This window comes from Eleutherodactylus coqui, chromosome 3 (genome assembly GCF_035609145.1).
Source record: "Eleutherodactylus coqui strain aEleCoq1 chromosome 3, aEleCoq1.hap1, whole genome shotgun sequence".
NCBI lineage: Eukaryota > Metazoa > Chordata > Amphibia > Anura > Eleutherodactylidae > Eleutherodactylus > Eleutherodactylus coqui.
The window spans coordinates 95,751,271-95,775,423 of record NC_089839.1 but is presented as its reverse complement, the minus strand read 5'-3'; the positions used below and the strand labels follow the sequence as shown (position 1 = coordinate 95,775,423).

Here is a 24,153-nt window from a genome sequence, read left to right as displayed (position 1 = left end):
TAAGGCTGTTAATAACCATAATTAATTACTTCTTGCACTTGCTCCACTTCTATGCCTTCTTCATAGATAACTGAGCTGTTCCTCTAATGGAGCCAAAAAGAGAACAGTCTATTGGCCTATTATCAAGATCTTATGGTGCCGACTCTGCTCTGAAGTCTACTGGTAGCTCAAGGTCCATCTTTTGGCCAGCACAGGTTAAACTAGAAGTTTTATATATAGATATGTAAAATATTAAATTTGTCTGTATCTTTTTTTCCACTATAGCGACAACTTGCACGCTTATTATTCGATCTGGGATGCACCAGTTCTGCTTTGCAAATTTTTGAGAGGCTGGAGATGTGGGAGGATGCTGTTATTTGTTATGAACGAAGTGGACAGCATGGAAAGGTAAGAAAGTGACTTATGGAGCTAAAGGTTATTATATATATCACTACAAGTTCTGAGGGAATGAGAAATAGCATGGAATAGATGTAAATCTTAATATCATGCTTATTGTTGTGCTTTGATCTCATCAGTAACCTAATTCTTTCCTCTCACACTTGTGGCCTTTTATTTTCACCAGTCCGAGCAAATTCTGAGACAGGAATTGGAGAAGGAGGAGACACCACATCTTTACTGCCTCCTTGGAGATGTTCTGCAGGACCATCAGTATTATGATAAAGCATGGGAGATGTCCAAACACCGCAGCGCTCGTTCTCAACGCTCCAAAGGCCTTCTCCATCTGCGGAATCACGAGTTCCAGCAATGTGTTGAATGCTTTGAAAAATCTGTGGCGATTAATCCAATGCAGGTAAAGATCAAAACATTAAATCTGCTGTGTGGTAACTTAGTAGACTTATGTTCCTTCAGTAACACTGTAAAGTTATAATTATTGCACTGAGGTGGTCCTGTAATTTTTTTGTTTAAACAAATACAAATTAATGTACGATACCAAATATATATTCTCTAATTTCATCTCTCTAACTAGACCAGTGATGGCAAGCCCAACATATTGTGAGAGCCTCAGTGCTACCCTTGACCTACTAACTAGACCAGTGATGGCCAGCCCAACATATTGTGTGAGCATTAGTGCCGCCCCTTGACCTACTAACTAGACCAGTGATGGCCAGCCCAACATATTGTGTGAGCATTAGTGCCGCCCTTGACCCCTCTAACTAGACCGGGGATGGTCAGCCCAACAAATTGTGAAAACCTCAGTGTCACCCTTAACACCTTCAAAAGGCAGCATTTCACATTCATCTAGGGCTGAATAGGAGTGCACACACCAAGAAAGGTTCCTAAACAGATCTTTCGAGATCTGTTTTTTGGGTTTGTTTTTTTTAGCAAACCATATATGGAGGAAACAAAGGCCGCAGGCACATAAAGTCCAAAATACACAACACATTTTTTTGAAGATGGGATTGATACTACAATGTACATGTTCATAAAATGTCAGTAGGTAAAGTTTGTGTTCCTTCAGTGGGACATGTTCAGTAGTACTTCAGTTAGAACTTGTTGGATTCTTAAGCCATGACCTAATGAATAGATGACTTGTAGCACAGTGCATTTTTCTGCATAGTCCTCTGCACATACACCTCTCAATGCACAATTATGTATATTACCATGGGCAATTTTCAATACTTTAAAAATTGCTGTAACTCAAACATGAGACTTCCCCAAAACCTGTAGTATCATGGTCAAATCTTTAAGTCTGTGGCAAGCTTAAAAAGACCCTCTGGTTCTAGACAGCTCAGATTCTCTGACTACCTGATACATAGTGTGCATTGCTGCTCATATGAGGGAACACAGACCTCAGGTGATGCTCACGCGATCAGCACTGGCTAATCAAACCAGTGTTATATGCCTGTGAAACGTGGACCGTCTACAAACATCACTCTCAACTCCCTGAACGATTCAATCAGCGTAGAAAAATCCTACAAATTTCTTAGGAAGACAGGCGGACAAATATCAGTGTTCTGGAAGAAGCAAGGACTACCAGGATTGAAGCAATGCTCCATCATCAACTTCGCTGGACTTGTTGTGCGAATGCCCGATTACCGTCTCCCAAAGTAATTACTATACTCTCAAATCAAGAACAGAAAACGGAATATTGGTGGGCAGCAAAAGAGATTTAAGGAAGGACTTAACGCTAACCTTAAAAATTGTGGCATAGACATTAAGAAGTGGGAAGCCCTGGCCTTTAAGCACTCATATTGGCAGTCAGCCGTTACCAACAGCATTTTTAATTTTGAAGAGGCACGAATGGATAGCAAAAAGAACCTGCGGATCAAGAATAGGTCTCTATAGTCACCTATGCACCCACCCTAAGACCCCATATTTAGAAGGCAATCATGCTCGGCAAAGAGTGATAGCCTATGATGAATCAGACCAGCATGTAGTGTCTTAGGCCAGCGTCACATAGGTGTAAGCACATTTGCTCACACATGTGCATTGTTTTATTGTACTTTCTGTGCTCGCAAATCGTGGGCATTTACACATGCGAAAGAACACACAACCATGCTCCCATTCATTAGGGTAATTAGTTCAATATGTGTTGTTTCCCTGGACAAATACGCAGGAAAATAGAGTATGCGGCGTATTTTTTTTTTGGCAGCCCAAAATACGCTTATTTGAAAGAGCCCATTGAAATCAATGGGTTCCATTCACTGCGTATTGCTCGTGCATATTTTTAGTGCGTTATACACTGCGCAAATATATAACATAGTAACGTAGTATGCTAGGCCGAAAAAAGACACCTGTCCCTCCGGTTCAGCCTATTAACCCCCACCATCCCACCCCAATGTTGAGCCAGAGGAAGGCAAAAAATACATTCATGTGAATCTGGCCTCAGACTACCAATACACAGTTCATCAGGTAGTCAGAAAAGCAGTGCAGCCATCTTGGTGTGTCCTGGACAAGCGCTATGAGTCTAGCGCTTATACATTTTAGTGCTATGACTCTAGCGCTTATACATTATAGTGCTATGAGTCTAGCGCTTATACATTTTAGTGCTATGACTGTAGCGCTTATACATTTTAGTGCTATGACTGTAGCGCTTATACATTTTAGTGCTATGAGTCTAGCGCTTATACATTTTAGTGCTATGAGTCTAGCGCTTATACATTTTAGTGCTATGAGTCTAGCGCTTATACATTTTAGTGCTATGAGTCTAGCGCTTATACATTTTAGTGTCATGAGTCTAGCGCTTATACATTTTAGTGTCATGAGTCTAGCGCTTATACATTTTAGTGCTATGAGTCTAGCGCTTATACATTTTAGTGCTATGAGTCTAGCGCTTATACATTTTAGTGCTATGAGTCTAGCGCTTATACATTTTAGTGCTATGAGTCTAGTGCTTATACATTTTAGTGCTATGAGTCTAGCGCTTATACATTTTAGTGCTATGAGTCTAGCGCTTATACATTTTAGTGCTATGACTGTAGCGCTTATACATTTTAGTGCTATGACTGTAGCGCTTATACATTTTAGTGCTATGACTCTAGCGCTTATACATTTTAGTGCTATGAGTCTAGCGCTTATACATTTTAGTGCTATGAGTCTAGCGCTTATACATTTTAGTGCTATGACTGTAGCGCTTATACATTTTAGTGCTATGACTGTAGCGCTTATACATTTTAGTGCTATGACTGTAGCGCTTATACATTTTAGTGCTATGAGTCTAGCGCTTATACATTTTAGTGCTATGACTGTAGCGCTTATACATTTTAGTGCTATGAGTCTAGCGCTTATACATTTTAGTGCTATGAGTCTAGCGCTTATACATTTTAGTGCTATGACTGTAGCGCTTATACATTTTAGTGCTATGACTGTAGCGCTTATACATTTTAGTGCTATGAGTCTAGCGCTTATACATTTTAGTGCTATGAGTCTAGCGCTTGATTGCAGGAACAGATTGATGGATTTCTAATTAGTCAACTTTAATTTCTCTGGGGCTGCATCAATATGTTGTATGCTAGCAATTTCAAGTATAGGGATTGGGTGGGGGTGTAGCATGTGCAGGTACAGCACCAATTTGTGACTGGTGTTGGCCTGGCTGCTGTGCGGCTCTTGTCCATTGGGCGGTTCTCGCATCGCAGATCATTCACTTTCAACTTTTAGAAAAATAGCAGTAATCTGTAGTGGACACAGAGGAGCCGAGAAAAGTCATTAAACTATAAATATATGCCCCCATAAATATATTTCAGTTGTGACGCTACTTTCATATGGGTTTAATTTCCCATACAGCGTATGCAGGCAGTTTTCCATCTTTTGCGCTGATCATGTCTCCAGCATCCCATACACATGGGGACAAAATATAGTAGACACATTCTAACTCTTCTATAAAATGGAAAATTCATTCTCTATACTCGCAGAGGGTCAAAGTCATAGACGCTCGTAATATTTCAATATAGAAAACACATGGCACGCTGAGAACGGCCGACCCCAAGTTCCATCCATTCACACAGCTTATTCCATGGAACTACTTGATAAATACAGTACTGTTGGTGTATCTGCAGTCCTATGTAAAAGCACAAATACTTCTGATATCACAGTAGACACGTGTTGGATCAGCTGCTGTGCATTCAGAAGTAGCAGCGTGCCTCTCAGTGAAGTGGATTACTGTATATTAGATGCTTGTCTTGCACACATTCTGTGTATGTCAACAGATTTGACTACCTGTTTCGATACGAGCTTTATGTAAAGGCTTTTCTTTTGTCCAGTAGCTCAGTGAATAAAATGGATGTATAAATACATATTTAGACCGGGCTCACACAACCGTATTGGTATAGCCTATTCTGCGCGGAACACACTGTACTAATCTCCCATAGACAGCCATGTTGCCATTCACACGAAACAAAATTTGCAGCATATTGTATCTTAGTGCGTATTACGTGCACTTACAGATAGTACATGGCAATAGGGGGCATTCATTGGGATTGCATATTTGCTGTGTACCTCCTGTAGCGAATTGCGTCCGTCTAAGCCCGGTCTGATCAGTATATTATATTGGTATGATACTTTTATTTTATTACCATCATAAATTGTTTGGCGTTCAACTGTTTATTATAGTTGCTTTGATTTGAGTCATTTATGTCTGTTTGTCTCAGCTGTTGCTTTCTTTATACAGTTTCATAAATCTACTGTAGAAATTGATGGGCTAGAGAATAATTCCTCTAAGCAAAGCAAAGAGTAGTGTGGAAGCCATAACCAAGGGCTCCTCTACTAATGAGATTTCAGGCACACTCATTGTAAAATTCTGCAACTTTCTCTTTGGCCACAGATTACAATCTGCAACTTTACAAGTATTCAAACTGCAAATTGTAAATTAATGTGTAATCCTGCTGCCATAAGGACCTTGGCAGGAATTTATCACCAGCATTGTGCCAGTATTTGGGGGTAAAAAGAAAAAAAATTGCACACAAAATTTGTGACTTTTCTCTCCTCTACCAAAAGTGATTGAGATTAACCAAAAGGTCAAGTACAACAAGATTGACCACAAATTTATCATTATTGAACATAGAAAATGGCGCAAATTGTAACAGGCATAGATTTCTATTCTGCCTTTTAGAAGTGTCAATTGTATTAGGAGGCATGCTTTACGGTGCGTTCAGACAGAACGTTTGCCATTCAAAAAATCATTCAAACAAGCAAAAGGGAATGATGATCATTCAATATAAACGTGAATTAACCACCTGAACAATAACACTGTGCAACAATTTTTAAAAAATGTTTGTAACAGAAAGTAATTGATAGGTTTCTGTAATATTAAAATATACTGATCACACTGGTAAAACTGAATAATAACAGCACGTTTCATTTTCAAGTTATTTAACCTTTTAGTGACCAAGCATTTTTTGTTTTAAAAAATCATAACTCCTATTTCCATCAACGTTGTTGTATGAGGGCTTGTTTTTTGCTGGACGAGTTGTATTTTTCAATGGTGCTATTTAATGTACCATATAATGTACTGAAAAACTTTAAAAACAGTACTAAGTGGAGTAAAATAAAAAAAAAATAAAAAAATTTTCCCATCTTTCGGTGCGTTTTGTTTCTATGGCGCACAAACTGCAACACAAATGACGTGATAACTTTAGTCTATGGGTCAGTACGATTACTACGATACCAAATTTATGTCGTTTTTTTTTTCTTTGTTGTACTACTTTTATTTTTTTCAAAGACATTTAATGTTTTTAAAGTTATTTTCTGCTGCCATCTTCTGCACGCAATAACTTTTTAATTTTTCCGTCTACATAGTTGTGCGAGGGCATATTTCTTGCAGGATGTCCTGTAGTTTGCGTTCGTGCCACATATATGCAACTTTTTGATCACTTTTATACATTTTTTTCTTGGAGATAGAATGACCAAAAAAAGTGCATTTCTGGCGTTCACCATATGGGGTAAATAGTGCATTACTTTGATAGATCGGACGTTTACGGACGCAGCGATACCAAACATGTATTTTTGTTTTAGGATTTTGGCGGCAGGAAATCATTGTATTCTTTTCCAAAGATGTTTTAGTACATCAAAAAAAAGGATATAGTCGTAATCATTCTGACCCCTAGAATAAATTGTTATATGATATAAAATGCAGTGTGTGCACCATAGAAACAAGGTTCCCCCAAAGATGTCAGAATTGCGTTTTTTTCCTCATTTCTCTTCGCTCGCATTTTTTAATGGTGCTATTTAATGTACTGAAAAAATTAAACTCGTCTTGCAAAAAACAAACCCTCAGACAGCTACATAGATGTATAAATAAAAGTTTGGATTTTTTAAAGTGGCAAGGAAAAATTAAAAATGAAAAAAAAAAAAGAAAAGCACTTAAGGCGTTAAAGACTGGCATATTACATGATGCGTCACTCTTAATTAATCTCCACATTTTGTCAATACAATTAATCATATGCGGCGGTGTGCTTATACTAACTGGGAAATATTACAGCACTTCAATAGACATTAGCCTTAAACTAGCACTACCCAATCCTTCCCCTTGGGAATATAAATGGCTAAGAAACAGCTATAAAATGTCTTGGAGCTAATGGCAATATATGCCATTAATAAAAATAGATGTCACCAACAAATTATGCCGCTAGAATATCAAGTTAGCTTTATGGGCAGAATTTTTTAAGACCCGCGTTTCATATCCTCATATATTCTTTAACGCAGCCCTCATTATTAACCAGGAACGTCCTCTTGTATCCGTGCTTGGTAGAACAGGATACATTGTATAGAAGTAGATATGGGGAGGTGCTTCTATGCCGCACAATATCCCCTGAATATGAATATTTTTGTTTAAAACGTTCATTTCAAGCAGTAATGGTTATTTAGTGGAAAGCATCAGTGCATCCTGCATGCCGGATGAGTAAGAGAGCTTCTGCTTAAGATGCATGACTGCGAAGGCTCGTAACGACACATTGCTGGAAATGACAGAACAAATGGCTACAGTAGATTTCTACTTAATCCAGCAGTCTGTGTGTTGGAGCAATCATGGTTCAACGCACTGCTATAAATCCGGACAACTTCTATAAAGTATTTTTAGTGATCTAGCATGACCTCTGTAGAGCTCTATTCAAAGTAGGTGCTCTCATAGCTTGCATATCTGTTCTCAGCAATGTGTAGTCTGGGACTGGCACATGCAGTAGCTGTGAACTCGGGAAAGTCTCTGTAGGCCTCAGATCTCCAGTTTTAGGATCCACATAGAGTTCCAACTTTATCCTAAACTGAGTTTAAAAAAAATGGATATAGGGTGGGATTTCTAGCATAGTCGGAGGAGTAAAGTAGAAGAAACATTATGCTGTAGACCTGCGAGATCTAAATAATTAATCCAGGGTTGCCAAGTGTTAGAAAAAAACTGACAGTGCCAGTCCTGGCTGCATGAATGTTTTTATTCAGCGTCATATTAGAAACTCTATTTGTAACCTCATTAGAGGAACGGGTAGGTTACTTCCATCTGGAAGCACTATGGATTCTTGTAGCCATTTCACATTGATTTGGCATTGATACTCGATAAGCTTGTGGGCTTGATTCTTAAATGTTGGAAACTGACTGGAAACTGTGCAAGATATATGAACCAGACCAACAAAGAGATGGTTGAGCAAGCTGTGAACCTGAGACCACAGCCTCTCAATTTCCGGCCAAGTCCAACAAGTGTGGAGTGGAGAACCAGTTTCTTGACCTCCTTGAAAACATAATGGGGTGGGGGTCGGGAAACAGTACTGTAGCCATTGAGGCATCAGATGAGTTCTATGGAGAATCTTTACAGAGGTCTCCATAATGGAGAATTGGTGGCTAACTTCCATGACAGTGGTACAACAATAGCGCCATCTATCAATTGACATTTCAGTCTGTAAGGTCATCTCCCACCCCTGCGTAAATGAAAATTTTCCCTCAATGGCGGCTGATTTATTATACTGTAAATCACGGAGATGTCACCTGGTTGTAAGGGATTTTGTGGGCAGATGGCTTCATGCAATTTGAAGGCTATGGAGCGAGGGTGGAAGGGATATTGGAGAAACAAATACACCTTTGTATGAGATGCTCAACGAGGAAAAACCATTGTAAATGAACTCTGTCATTTGTTGACATCTGTTCAGCTCCGCACACTTATATTTGAAGTACACAGGTATTCTTGCAGCACATGGTTGTATATGTATGGGGTCTGTCTGACAGCTGACTCAAATCTTTGAGCACAAATGAAGTAAAGAGTACGTTCTAATTCTTCTGGCCGCACTTGTGTCACAAATGACTTGTTGGACCAAGTGCATACATACACTTCACACTGCTGACATCAGTAGTAGGCCTAGTACCATAAAACATACTTTGTTGAGCAGCACTGGGGGCTATCTGCCAGGAGGAGTAACTAAGCTTCAGATGTTGTGAGGACCTCCAAGGTGACTGGACATGTGAATCGCATACAGCGTGTGCTACAATAAAAGTACATTTTATAGCTTATAGAGGTACTCCCGATTCTGTAGTGTGATTTGTTAATGCCAGGTTCCCTTTAAAAGAATTTGGTCAGTGCTTTAACCCCTTGAGTGGCACGCCCGGAAATTTTCCGGGACGAGCTCCACTGCTCATAGCGATACTGCCCGGAAGATTTCCGGGCTATGTATCACTATGGGAGCTGCAGAGCACAGTGCCACAAGCTGTGACAGTGTGCTCTGCCTGCACAGACCCAGAGAGAACAAAGCAAGGGCTTTGAAAAACCAGCAGAAGATATTGCCGATATGCCGGCAAACTCCTGCACTGGTTTGCTTACAGGTTGCCATAGAGACCATCGGCTTGTCAGAAGCAGGCCGATGGTCTCTGTGGCAGGGAGAGCTGGTTGTTAGCTGTCAGAGGACAGCTAGGTACCTGCTCTTACAGCAGAGATCAGAGAAAACCTCCGATCTCTGCTGTGTTAACCCTTTACATGCTGCAGTCTATGTGACTGCAGCATGTAAAGGGCTGTCACTGCAGCATGTAAAGGGCTGTCACCATCGGACCCCCGGAATGTGATCAGGGGTCCTGATGGGTCCCTGTGGAAGTCCCCTAAAGGGATAAAAAATAAAAAAAAAAGGAAAAAAATTATAAAAATTATAAAAAAAATAATAAAAACACTTGTCTCCCTTTACTTTGTAAAAAATCAAAAATACAATCACACATGTGGTATCCATGCGTTGTAGTGACCCAGAGAAGGAAGTTAATACATTATTTAACCCCTTAATGACATGGCCCCTTTTTTTCTTTTTTCCCCATTTCTTTTTTTCCTCCCCCCTGTTTAAAAAAATCACAACTTGTCCCGCAAAAAACAAGCCCTTATATGGCCGTGTCAATGGAAAAATGAAAAAGTTATGGCTCTTGAGACGCAACTGCAAAATTAGTTGAAATTCAATGATTAGACCATTTTAAAAAACCTGCCCTGGTGGGCACGACAGGGTGGTAGGAAACCCGCCACTCAAGGGGTTAAGAGGGGACTATGTTCATGAGCTGCTCCTCTCTGGGATCATTTTTGTGGGGTATGGCACATACTACTCTGCCCATTCTCTGTACTACAATGTGAATCAGTAGTTCAGCCCAGTGACTTACCTGGAAATAACCTCTCACCACTCCATATTCTAAAATGCTTTGGTCCCGTGAATAAAAATGTAATTTGTTGAATGTTTTCTCTTAATTTAGTTTGAGGGAAGATACAAGTATTGTCCATTGTAATGCAATGTAGCAGTTTCTAATCTCCCATCATTGGTGAACTTCCCACTAATCTCTCGCTGGAATGTTTGTTTCCTGTAATGCTTTTCAATTGTTGGACTTTTCTTTAACTTTTTAGGATTTTCAGGCTGCCAGTATAAGTAATACAGAAACAATATAAAAAGTAGATGCAGACAAGTCCTGGGTCTTGCTGCTGCCAGTAAAGCCTTACAAGGACGGATAAACTCGCTGCTCACAATGCCAACATGCGTTGTGACCAAGGTGCTTAAAGGGAGCCTGTCGGGTCCCCATCTGCAGGCAGCAGCGTATAGTGACAGGTACGCTGCTTTCAGTAAGTAGTCTGTCATTACACCAATCCGTTTAGATTACTTTCAGTAAGTAGTCTGTCATTACACCAATCCGTTTAGCCCTTTTGGACATCTTAGAGCACATGGGCACAAATTCATGCATCACTGTTGCACCAGGATACTAACGTAATTAGCACCTTCACTTTGGGGCAAATCAATGGAGACAAATGTACTGATTTGTGTAAAAAAACAACTGATGCTTGCGCCTTGTCTTAAGAAGGGGTGTGGTTTTGGTGAGTTGTAAAACACACCAGTTTTTTGGCGGAAAAATAGTGGTCTAAAATACACCAACTAGATGTGCCAAATCTACCTCACAGCGTGCGCCACTGCGATGACTTTGGACAACATTAGTAAATATGGTCGATGTTTTATGTAAACATATAAACAGTTAAAGTCCTGTATGCAGTCCAACATTGAGTGCTACCGAAAGTCTCGAATTGGGCTGGAAATGATTAAATCCTTTTACCATATATACTCGAGTATAAGCTGAGGCACCAAATTTTACCACAGAAAACTGGGAAAACTTGTTGACTCGAGTATAAGCCTAAGGTGGGTTAATACTCGAATGAGGTCCGTGCACCATTGCTTTCAATGGGGCTGCTGCTGCTGCCGGCGGCCCCATTGAAAGCAATGGACTGCGTGCAGTGATTTTTCAGGGAAGGGTTTTAAAAATAAGCCCTTTCCTGAAAATCATCACTATCATGTGTTAAAAATACTCACCTCTCTGCCAGGCCCCAGCCGCGTGTAGCCGCATGGTCCCTCAGCAGTGCAGTGAAGTTCTTTCAGCAGGCTGGGAGTTAAAATCCCCACCTGCTGAAAGGGCTGTATCTGATTGGCTGATCGCTCAGCCATCCATTGAATGACAGTTGAGCGCTGGCAGTGATTGGTCACAGCGCTCAGCCAATCACAGGCAGCGCTGGGTCATTATTGAATTCAGTGAAATGGTGCACGGACCTGCACTCGAGTATAAGCCAAGGGGGACTTTTTCAGCATAAAAAATATGCTGAAAAAGACGGCTTATACTTGAGTATATAAGGTACATATAAACAAACACAGTCACCGAGCGTTACATAATGATTCTTCTGTCTGTAAATCAATGTAGGTTCATCTGGCTGTATCCTTCGCCACATGTAACTGTGCATACAAGCCTTTACCGCCTCACACTGGATCAGTTCTAGTCTGAGTTTTATGGATAATGGTACAGAATGATTAAAAGCACAATACCTGTTTCAGCGAGTAAACATGGTCCATGCTGACTCGGCGTCCTAACTCCCGGGGTATCAAGTTGTTCTACCGGTAGAAGAAGGCAAAAGACCTTGGGCACATGCTGCCACTTCATGTCACAGGGAAAAAAGTCCTCCTTGACCCCGGGTAAAGATGAGTAATCCTGAAACCCTGGATCACATCTTTTATTACAACTACTATTGTTACTGCTTTTATTTAATTGCTAATATGAATGCTTACCTACATTACTAATGTGATTACTAGTATTACTCTAATAACTACTATTATACTATTACTACTAGATCAGTATTATTACTCCAACTATTATATGACTATTTTATCACTATCATTACTCTTATATCTACTATTATACTACTACTAGATCACGGGTATCACTCTTATACCTACTATTATACTTCATCTAGATCACTATTCTTACAACTATACCTTCTATTTTACTACTACCGTACTATATTACTATTATTACTTATACCCACTAATATTATTACTGTAATGCTGCTACTATTACTATTTTCTTATTTTAATATGTATATCCTGGTATTGCCATAGATGATCTAATTGGCTGAGAGGTTTCAGCAGGAAACCTTGTTTATATGCTTTCCTTTCCTCTCATACTGGTTGACATAATCCTGGCTATTATGCTGCCTGATCCTGCTACTTCTTGTGGCGATCTTGGTAATCTTGATACCAAACTTCACTTTCTTCTTTTCTTCCCTCCTTGTCTTCCTCTTCTTCATCCATGTCTTTGCGCAGCCCCCTTCTCACTGCTCTTCTTGTTTGCTCTTCTCTTTCTTCCATGCATGGTCTCGGCTGTGCTTCTTCATATGTTGACAGATATGCTTCCTGGGCTTTTATGTTGTCATGAGGCGCTAAGAAGACAAGACATTGTTCATTCAGAGATTGCTATAAATCCTTCTGTTGATGTAACCACAAAGAATCTTTCAAAAAGGCAGAAAGATCTCTGCTATTCTCACTGACCTTCATTGTGTAGAAGGGAAGAGGGAGACATTTCATGCAATATGCCAGTCGTCTCGGGGTTTCCTTTGTTGTGATGTAAGATGAAGTGAAAGATGATGGGGTCAGTCATATAATACAATCATAAAACCCAGTTCTCTGAATATACAGACATGTCCTCACTTCCAGAATTGGGAAACAAGCAATGCCGGGGCTTTGGCATGCAAAACATGTCAGTCAGCGGCAGTCTTAATGTAGAACAGGCATAAGAGGATGTGATGGAGGGGTGCTACTGACCGCCATGCTGGACCACATCTGCTGAGTAACATGAGAAGAGGCTTCAACAACCAGAAACCAAGAAAATGTGTTCATCTTCCATCTGTTGTGTAGCAGTCTGTAGTCTTGATGGCTGCAGTCATTGTGATATTTCCCTATACTTATAGACAATGTGTAGGCCGTGTTCAGGGTTCTGTCAAGCTTTGTGGTATTTTTTGTGACAATCTGTAGTTGCCCTCAAATATACTGGAAACCTAACAGATCTCTTCAAAGTAAAGTAACACCATCTAGACCCATCTGACAATTTTACAGTGAACGGTCAGCCAGCACAGTGTTAGGATTCCTACCTGACCCAACAATGTCTGGATATCCACTCCACGTGGTCACTGCTATCTTCACTCAAATATAGTCCTGAAGTCTATCCAGCTCCTATAAGACACTGGACAGGAACAGCTCAACACGGGGTTTGAGGTACTTGGAAGACCTTTTTTTGACTAGGGTGTACTGTTCATATACACCTTGACAACACTGGTTTATATTAGGGGCAAAGTCAATGAACAAAAGAAAAGTCTAAATCAAATCAGTATTTGGTGTGACCACACTTTGCCTTCAAAACCACACCAATTCTAGGTACACTTGCACAAAGTCGGGGATTTTGCAAGATTATATTGAGGTGTGTGATTAGCAAATTATACCAAACAGGTGATGATGATCATCAATTTCATATGTAGGTTGAAATAGAAACAGCTGCGTAGGAGGCTTTAAACAGCCAGACTTTGCTACAAAGGTGAGGTTATGGAAGACCATTTCATGTCACAGGTCATACATCTGCCGAGACTGAGCACAACAATAAGACACAAGGTATATTAGACTGCATCAGCAAGGTTTCTCCCAGGCAAAGATTTCAAAACAGACTGGAGTTTTGAGATGTGCTGTCCAAGCGGTTTTGAAAAAGCACAAAAAAAGTGCAACATTGAGGACTGTAGACGCTGTGGTCAGCCAAGAAAAATTAGTACAGCAGATGAAAGACAAAATGCTTATTTCCCTTTGAATTTGGAAGATGTCCAGCACTGCAGTCAGCTCAGAACTGGCAGAAACCAGTGGGACCCAGGTAAATCCATTTACGGTTTGAAGACGTCTGGTTAGAGGTGGTCTTCATGGATGAATTGCAGTCACAAAGCCATATTATTCACATAAAAACATAGCCAAGCAACTCAACTATCCATGACAACCTAGCAACTGGGTGCAGAAAAATGGCAGCAGCTGCTCTGTACTTATGAGTCAAAATTTGAAATATTTGGCTGTAGCAGAAAGCAGTTTGTTCACTAAAGGGCTGAAGAGTGGTACAATAATGAGTGTCTGCAGGTACCAGTGAAGTAGGGTGGAGAACGGTACAATGAGTATCTGCAGGCAACAGTGAAGCATGATGGAGAGCGGTACAATGTGTCCGTAGGCAGCAGTGAAGTATGGTGGAGAGCCGTACAATAATGAGCGTCTGCAGGCAGCAGTGACACATGGTGGAGAGCGGTATAATGAGTGTCTGCAGGCAGCAGTGACCCATGGTGGAGAGTGGTACAATAATGAGTGCCTGCAGGCAACAGTGAAGCATGGTGGAGAGCGGTACAATGAGTGTCTACAGGCAGCAGTGACGCATGGTGGAGAGCGGTACAATAATGAGCGTTTGCAGGCAGCAGGGAAGTATGGTGGAAGTACCAAGTTTGGGCCTGCATTTCTGCAAATGGAGTTGGGGGTTTGGTCAGGATTAATGGTAACATCAATGCTTAGACTTACAGGCTGATACTTATCCATCATGCAATACCATCAGGGAGGTGTCTGATTGGCTCCAAATTTGTTCTGCAGCAGAACAGCCCCAAACATACAGCCAATATAATTTAAGAACAAAGAGTCCTGGAAGTGATGATACGGCCCCCACAGATTCTGATTTTAACATCATTGAGTTTGTCTAGGATTAAATGAAGAGACAGAAGGATTTTAGACAGCCTGCATGTACATTAGATCTGTACTTAGTTCTCCAAGATGTTTGTAACCACCTCCCTTCTGAGTTCCTTCAAAAACGGTGTGAAAGTGTGCATAGAAGAATTGATACGATTATATTGCGAGGGGAAACTCTGAATGTGATTATCAGCTGGGGGACATAGGCCCACCAATGGATTTAGTTCTTGGGCTCCACCTTCCATCTATATAATAAAATTGCATGTTCAGTTGAAGTGTTGAATTATTATTGAATTAAAGGGGTTTCCAGGACAAAAATATTGATGATCTATCCTCAGAATAGCATCAATATCAGATTGGTGGGGCTCCACCGGTCGAGATTCCCTGACGATCAGCTGTCTGAAATGACTGCATCACTTGGGTTAGAACAGCTATCAGTTAATAGCATACCAGGCACAGCGCTGTGCATTTCATAGTGACTTTGCCTGGTACTGCAGCTCAGTCCATTACAGTTGGATGCGAATGAGCTGCTCTCAGGCCAGTGATGTCATGTTCAACTTTTACAACCAGCTGATCGGCATGGGTCCTTAGCTGCAGAACCCTCCAGGCAGCCTCCTAAACTGCCTATATGATGATCCACCATTGTATATACCCATTTCTATCCATTTTACACCCACATTGCAAACACCCCGACTGGCCTATCCGAGCCTGGAGTTCTGGATTTGTATATAAGGGCGTAAACTCTGCACCCTGTTTCCCCGAAAATAAGACAGTGTCTTATATTAATTTTTGCTCCCAAAGATGTGCGCTAGGCCTTATATTCAGGGGATGTCTTATTTTTTCTTGAAGAAGAATTCACATTTACTGTTGAACAAAAAAAAAAAGAACATTTATTATATAGTTTACAGTAGTTGTCATCACAAACCAGCATAACCAGACAAACTGTGACAAACCCCTAAAGAATCAAAGTGACACACTGGATGCCTGACTCACAAACAGGGCCACAAAAAATATGGGGTGTAAACTACCTGGCTCCCACACACTGGAGACTGTAACGATCACCCACAGCAGTCCCTGGACCTTCCGGCCACCAGGGGGAGCTCATCACAGCAGACTCGCACAGCAGGGACATGGCTAGGTCTTACTTTCAGGGGAGGCCTTATATTGAGCACTTCAGCAAAACCTCTACTAGGTCTTATTTTCAGGGAAACACGGTATATTATAGTGGGGTGGCACTCTGCATGTCTATATGTAAGTATAACAATATATATGTTATATCCGGCAACAAAAATTTTATTTCGCTTCTAAAATTTTACATTAGGAGTCAATGGTTCCTAGGTAATTATTTTCAGTCTGGAGCATTGCTTATATATAGAATTCCATTTCTTTTCTTTACAGCTTGGTGTATGGTTCTCATTGGGCTGTGCTTATATCACCCTACAAGGATATGAAGGGGCTGCAAGAGCTTTTCAACGTTGTGTCACCCTGGAGCCTGATGTAAGTAATATCCTCTTTATGTATTCAAAGGGCAAATCCACACAATATGACCCCCTGACACATCATAGAGACATGTCAGAAAATCACATTGGTGTCTCCCATGAGTTCTCACCTCTTCAGTTTCCAAAACCAGAGAGTACTCAAACCCTTTGAATTATACTTGAAGATCTCTGTCAAAGGAGGTCTCTGACAGAATTGTAAAGAAAGAGGCTTTAAAAACGAGTAGTTTCCCCCAAAGGCATCCGGGTACTCTGTAAAGCATCATCACCACCCTCTTCTGGAAATTGGCTTCATTCTAAACTCAATGGTGTTTCCTTAAAGGGACAGTGCCATTTTTTTTTGTTAAAAAATTGTGTTATTTTTAAACAGATGCTTAGTTTTGATGCTATCATTTTTAAAATTGCTCCATCTGAACTTTGTCCTGTCCCGTCCTTTGTCTGTCTTGCTGTCTAAACATTCAGCACCAAAGGCTGCTCTTCATTGTGTCTTGGCGCACCACTCACTGGTCTGCCAAGAGTGATGAGGACACATGCTGTCAGGGCATTATTGTGGCTTCTGGTAGACTTGGCTGATAAAATCACAGAGGTTCACAACATCACTAGTGAGTACTGTTATACCACACCTCCGTCCTTTCAGCTAACAGCAGCAGCCATTCTTCAAGTCCACCTGCACTTCAATGATTTTGAAAGCTGCTCCATGTAATCCTACTGAGTGTACAAGAGTTTTTGTGGCTGTTTTTTATAGTTTTTTTTTATAGCAGTATACGATTAGAGCTTTACATCCAACAACCTAAAATAAATCACTAGTGAATTATAGATGTTACATTTATTCATCTTGAAAATATGAGTTTTATGGTCCCAGCTCCAAGAACCATAAAGTATAGTCCAAAAATAGCATAGAAGAGCAGCACCACCAATGGTCCAAAAATGTTGGTTTTATTCAATCCATAAAAGTGGGACAGCAACGTTTCAACTCTGCATGGAGTCTTCTTTAGCTTGAAAAAGACTCCATGCGGAGTTGAAACGTTGGTGTCCCACTTTTATGGATTGAATAAAACTAACATTTTTGGACCATTGGTGGTGCTTCTCTTCTATGATAATTTTGGACTACATTTTGCTTTACTGTCTGCATGTTTAAATGCAAATAGAGACCCACACAACTATTAGAGTGCATTCACACAAGACGGTTTGGATGCAATAAAATCGCATTAAGAATAGAGATGAGCGAGCACCAAAATGCTCGGGTGCTCGGTACTCGAGTCGAATGTTTCGTAATGCTCGAGAGTTCGTTTCGAGTAACGAACCCCATTGAAGTCAATGGGGGACTCGAGCATTTTTGTATGGGACCGATGCTCCGCATAGGGGTTGATTTGTGAAACACATGAAAACATCAGAAAGTCATGGAAACACCACAGAAACGGACAGGGAACGACAGGGGCAGCATGCATGGCTGCATCTGAGGCTCCCAGCTCCCACTATTAAAGGGGTTGTCCCGCGGCAGCAAGTGGGTCTATACACTTCTGTATGGCCATATTAATGCACTTTGTAATATACATTGTGCATTAATTATGAGCCATACAGAAGTTATCAAAAGTTTTATACTTACCTGCTCCGTTGCTGGCGTCCTCGTCTCCATGGTTTCGGACTAATTTTCGGCCTCTGATGGCCAAATTAGCCGCGCTTGCGCAGTCCGGGTCTTCTGCTTTCTTCAATGGAGCCTCTCGTGCAGGATGCCGGCTCCGTGTAGCTCCGCCCCGTCACATGCCGATTCCAGCCAATCAGGAGGCTGGAATCGGCAATGGACCGCACAGAAGAGCTGCGGTCCACGGAGGAAGAGGATCCCGGCGGCCATCTTCACCGGTAAGTATAGAAGTCACCGGAGCGCGGGGATTCAGGTAAGCGCTCCGGTAAGCTTTCTTTAGGTCCCTGCATCGGGGTTGTCTCGCGCCGAACGGGGGGGGGGGTTTGAAAAAAAAAAAAACCGTTTCGGCGCGGGACAACCCCTTTAAGCCAAAATGGGGGCAAGAGCCTGGCGGTCACCCCCCCTAACAATTTACTTGGGACAGACCATAAGCAGCAAGGCACACACACTGGCACATCTTAGCTAAGCACCACACTACCTGCAACCAAGGACAATAACCGCCTGTGGGTGACAGCCAGAGGATTTAGAGTTGCAGTCCCTAGGCCGAGAGTAGTGGACTGCGTAGAAGACTGGGTAATCGATACATTGCTGGACACGTTTTCTGCCATCCACGACTGGACCTGCTCGCACTGCTCTGTTTAATAATAAAGGTCTACCACGTGGGCCCGCAAATTGTGATATGAAGCGGGGGAGCCCAGAAACTTGCCTCTCTCCTAATCCCTCAGCAGCCAGCTGTGATTCACCCCGCCCAGGAACTCGGCCTGTGCCCACACCCTCACTTGGATGCCCGCGTCCATGTCCTCGACCCTTACCCCTACTCCTCATCATGGCGGATTAAGGATAGAGCAAGGCCCAAATAAATTACCCCACTGTACAGCACTGACAACTGTGGCTTAATTCACCGCACACAGAGACTTGTAGATAGCGGAGACTCTATGCTGTGACTTTAAAAATTAACCCACTGTCTTGCGCTGATACCTAGGGGTAATTTACTGCTTGCAGAGACTTGTAGATAATAGAGGCTGTATGGAGTGGGAGAAGACTCTAAAGCCAGTGGATAGTGCTGGTAACTGCGGCTATCTCAACACCACCAAGGAAAGGATATTGTGAGACGCTCTGCACAGCGGCAGAGCTGAAATACTTTACAGTGGCCCAGGAAATATTACAGTACTGTTTAGCGGTGAGACCTATGTCTAATGCACTGCAGACTGAGAACGGTATAACTGAAAGGCTCTGCACAGGGCTAGATGGATAATAAAAAAATTGGTGCACTACTGCTCCCAGCCAGCCACAACTATAATGCACACGGTGAGAAGTAGCCCTAAAAAGGACCGTTGAGGTTCTTGTATAGAAGATCACGACTGTAAAACTTTCCCTATATAAGCAGCTCTGTCCCTAAACTGTGCCTACGGCACTGCAGGCACAGAACACTATAGCTGAAATGGCCTGCACAGCCCTAGATGCTTTAAAAAAAAAATGGTGCACTACTGCTCCCAGCCAGCCACAACAGTAATGCACACGGTCAGATGTAACCCTATGAAGGACCGTTGGGGTTCTTGAAGACAGGCTCCTACTCTAACACTGTCTCTATATCAACAGCAGCACTTTCCCTAACCTCTGCCAGTGTGTGTCTGAGGCGAGCCGCGGGTGGGACTATTTTAAGTACTCAGCGGTCACCTAATCCCGCCAGCCACTCACTACTGTGGGGAAGAAGGGGGGCGCAGGGCTGGCACGTCACAGCAGGAAGTGGTAATGCCTTCCCTGCATGTCTATTGGCTAGAAAATGGCGCTAAACATGCGGGGAAGGAAATGCAATAGACTCGGGTAACGCGTGGTGCTCGTCTCGAGTAACGAGCATCTTGATTACCCTAATACTCGAACGAGCATCAAGCTCGGACAAGTGTGCTTGCTCAGATCTAACGAAGAACCATATTTGACTACTCTGCAGTTTTGTGGCAAAAACACACTAAATTTCTCATGTTGTGTTTGAAGTGTTTTTTATCTTATCCAAACTGTCCCGTGCAATTGCACCCTAAGATACCCACAGGCATAAGTGCATTTGCACGCTTTTGTGCATGCTTTACTATACTTTTTACATGCGCAAATCGTGTGCAAAAAGCACGCTACCATGTCCCCCTTCCTCACTGAAATGGGCAGTTAGTGTAATTAGTTCTAGAGATGCTCCTTCCCTGGGCATGCTGCAGGGTTTTTTTGTGCAACAGAAATGCGTGCGCAAAGTACACGCATTTAAACGAACCAATTAAAATCAAAAGGTTCTACTCACTTCTTGAGAATCTGTTCATGTGACACAGGCCTAGTGTTTTAACACTAATTAAAAGTCTAGACAAGCAGGCTGGGGCGTACTGTAAAGTCATCAAAAGGACACTGTTTGGGTAATTGTAAAATGTCAGGAGTAATTGGCATTTCAGTAGTTTGCCGCACTTCAACACAATGGCAGGATTTGTTTATTGTGCAGACTGAAATAGGTTGAGCAAGAGAAACTGTCTAATTGTTATATAGGTGTGCAACTGCTAACACTTGAAGAAAACCTTAAGGCCGGCTGCACACCAACAGGTCTTATCCCGCAGCGGAATCTGACCCTGTGCCCGGCTGGTGACCCCCTCATACCTGTCCGCAGTCTTTTAATCTGTGCTATGGATGTGCCGCACTGCAGATTATGCCGCACTGTTGCTAGGCGATAATGCGGATCCCGCGACCTTTCCGCAATAATGATTGTGGAAGGGCTGTGGGTCGGACGGCTTTCATTGACTTCAATGGAAGACACTCATGCGGAATCCGCACAGAATTGCAGTATGCTGTGATTTCTCCTCCGCAAGCGGAAAATCTCAATCAATTTCTGCTCGTGTAGAGGAAATCGCATTTTGCCATAGCATGCTATGGCTGGTATTTGATGCTGAACTTGGAGGTGGACGCCCGCACTGGATTCTGCAATGTAACTCTGCCTGTGTGCAGGTGACCTAAGCAATACTCTACATAGGGCTTCTGCCCACGGACGGACATTTGCTGTGAAATCTGGTTGTTCGCACCGCGGATCCGCAGCAAATAGCGCTCATGGCATGCTATGGGAAATCGATTCTTCCTGCACGCTTGCGGAAACCAATTGCGGTTTCCACAAGTGGAGGAAAAATCGCAGCATTCTCCATTTTTTGGGCAGATTCTGCACTGACGGATTCCATTGAAGTCAATGGAAGCCGTCCGATCTGCGACCCTGCCGCAATCACACTGCTGAAAAGGGTCTGATTCCGCATCATCGCTAGGCGATGATGTGAGAAAAGTAGGTCTTTAAAAAAAAAATCTGTATTGCGCATGTCCGATGGCTCACCATACGGACCATCCGCAGCAAAGATGACAATGAAAGTCATCAGGTACTCACAGAACCTGCCACTGGCAGAGCCGGATTCTGCATGCGCAGGGGGCCTAAAAGTATGCAACAGCTAGCTTTGATTTTTCTTTACACCAGTCATTGACCCCTTGTCTATCCCATCTTTATGTAGGTGTCTCAAGAGAACAATAAGGCTGCCTATCCACGGCTGTGACGGACTATCGCTGGCGATATTCCACCGTGTCTGCACCATGAGCCTATCTAATAGATAGGCTCACTGCGGAGAATCGCGGCAAATTGCAGCATGCGTGATTTGAACCCCCCGAGTGGTGAATCGCTATGATTTCAATCTTCCACCTATTTTAATGAGACTTCTTGTTGTTAACATTATCTTTTCACAGCAGCAATAAACGAACTAACTGTTTCCTCTCCATTCATGATCTTTCTCATTTGTGCAATAGGACAAGATTTATTTATTTATTTTTATTTGCACAATTCTATTGAAAGCAAAAATATTTTTAAAATAAAGTGGATTTCCATGAATACTGAGTTACAAAAATGCCTCCTTTCTGATGGTAGTGCCCCTTTAACTTAGCTACATAGTGCTGAAGCACCAGGCGACACTGGTGGTTTATATGCTAATATTAAGGTAGTGCCCCTTTAACTTAGCTACATAGTGCTGAAGCACCAGGCGACACTATGGTGGTTTATATGCTATTTGTTTGAGAAGTACTGATAATTCCGCTAAGATGAATGCTTTCTCTTTCGTCATGCTGCCATAACTGAACATTTACAATTGACTGCTGGGAAAATGCATGGCAGTCCCATTGGCGCCCGTAGGTAGTCATGCTTCTTCCAGATAGACTGTCATTTGGCTTAGTGCAGCGACAAATCAGTGCCTCTGACTACTAACCCATCTCGTCCAGAGCCAATACTCAGAGATGTTACTTTCTTGCAGCTGAATCAAAATACAGAAACATTCTGTTAGATGTATTCCCTCTGATTGATTGAATAGATTTCTGCTTTTTCACTAAAGCAATTTACTTCACAATGGAAGAAGCTAAAATGAATTAGATGACTAATTCTGCACCGCATAGTCCAAAAATACCCTGTGATGCCTAACAAAGCAGAGCTTTTTAGGTACCACTATCCCATGATTAATTCTCATTTAACACAGAGCCGCAAAATGTAATTGTGGTAGAATAAGGTTTGTGTGTTCTCCAGCCAGTCTTTGATCCTTCTTCTTTCTCCATTGAATCATTTGGACAGTAACGTCTTTCCAGTGAATGCCGTGTGTACGAGATACTTGATGCAGTTCATGATATTAAAAGTTAAATCTACTTTCAATAAAAAAGTATCCGGTTTATTAGACCTTATGTTAATGCTTGTATACATTATTGTTGTTGGTGCTCCAGAGCTGAACTCGGTCAGGAATATACCTTTGGCTGGAATTCTCTTCGTAGTGGCCAAGTAAAAACTGCTTATGTCACTACGTTCCTACTCCAAATTTAAACTTTTAAGAATTTAACTGGTCCATAAAATTGTTCTCAGAAGTGCATTTATGTGTATGACAAAACAGATCCTATTGAAGTTCATCCAAAGATGACATAAAGTTAACTCTTGTCTGAACTGAGATCTTAAAAGTGCCTCTGGAAATTTGACTTAAAGGGAATCTGTCACCATGTTTTTGCAGCCTTCACTAAGAGCACCATAAGAAAGTGCCTGTCACTCTGATTATGTCTGCTGTGTGGATCTATGCAGCACTGTTGGAGAAATCTTTCTGTGAACTAGTCCTGCATATTCATGAGCGGCAGCCTAGCCACACCTGCCCCACCCTCCAGCCAATGATTGGCAGGTCTCTCTATGCACAGTAATACACAGATAGTAATACACATTAATCAATGGCTGGAGGGCAGGGTGGGTGGAGCTAGCCTGCAATTCCTGAATATCCAGGATTACTATAAGTAGTCTTCTATGCATGTGCTATTGAGAAAAAGCAAGTTTCTCCAAAATTACTGCACATATACATACAGCAGACATATCATTGTGATCAGTATGACTGTCACTACCTTGTGCTGCCCTTAGAGAGGGGTGCAAAAAGATGGTGACAGAACTAGTCCTGCATATTCATGAGCTACAGGCTGGCAACACCCACCCCATCCTCCAGCCTCTGATTGGTAGCTCTCTGTCTGTGCACAGTAATAAGCAGATGGCTGTCAATCAATGGCTCCACACAGCAGACACCTTACTGTAATTAGTGTGACTGTCACTTCCTTGTACTGCTCTTAGAGAGGGGTGCAAACAGATAGTGACAGTCTCTTTAAGTTTGCCTTTAAATAATTAATATATTTGAAACAGACCTTTACAGGGATTTTTATTGTCTTCTTTCGTTGCCTGATTTTGAGGTGTTGACTTGGTTTTGTCAATGGACACACACCATTCTAGTCACAGTTCTAGTTGCTTTTTTTCATGCAGAACCTATGAAATAACTACTCCCCTATGAGACTCCACAGTGATTGGCTGTAATCTATGTGGTCACCTGACTGCAGATTTTTTAATTACCCTATAACACCACAGCAACAAAAATGATATACAGCATGGTACCCATTGAAATTGTTAGATTGTTTATGTAGTACACAGAGACCAGGTCATCCAGCGAAAGACATACTCTTTTGAAAGCAATCTCCGGTTAAGCTGATAGGTGGAGATCAACTCAGAATGCCCTAATAGGGTATT

General features: G+C 41.9%; 1 protein-coding gene across 3 annotated transcripts in view; it reads left to right on the top strand.

Moving 5' to 3' along the window:
* Window positions 1–24,153, top strand: part of TTC27 (tetratricopeptide repeat domain 27) — a 383,896-nt gene that overhangs the window by 292,369 nt on the left and 67,374 nt on the right. For all 3 annotated transcript variants that reach the window (XM_066595887.1, XM_066595886.1, XM_066595885.1), the window contains 3 exons: window positions 265–387; window positions 563–790; window positions 16,335–16,433. In XM_066595887.1, coding sequence (XP_066451984.1) covers window positions 265–387; window positions 563–790; window positions 16,335–16,433 — 450 coding nt within the window. The remainder of the gene's footprint in view (window positions 1–264; window positions 388–562; window positions 791–16,334; window positions 16,434–24,153) is intronic.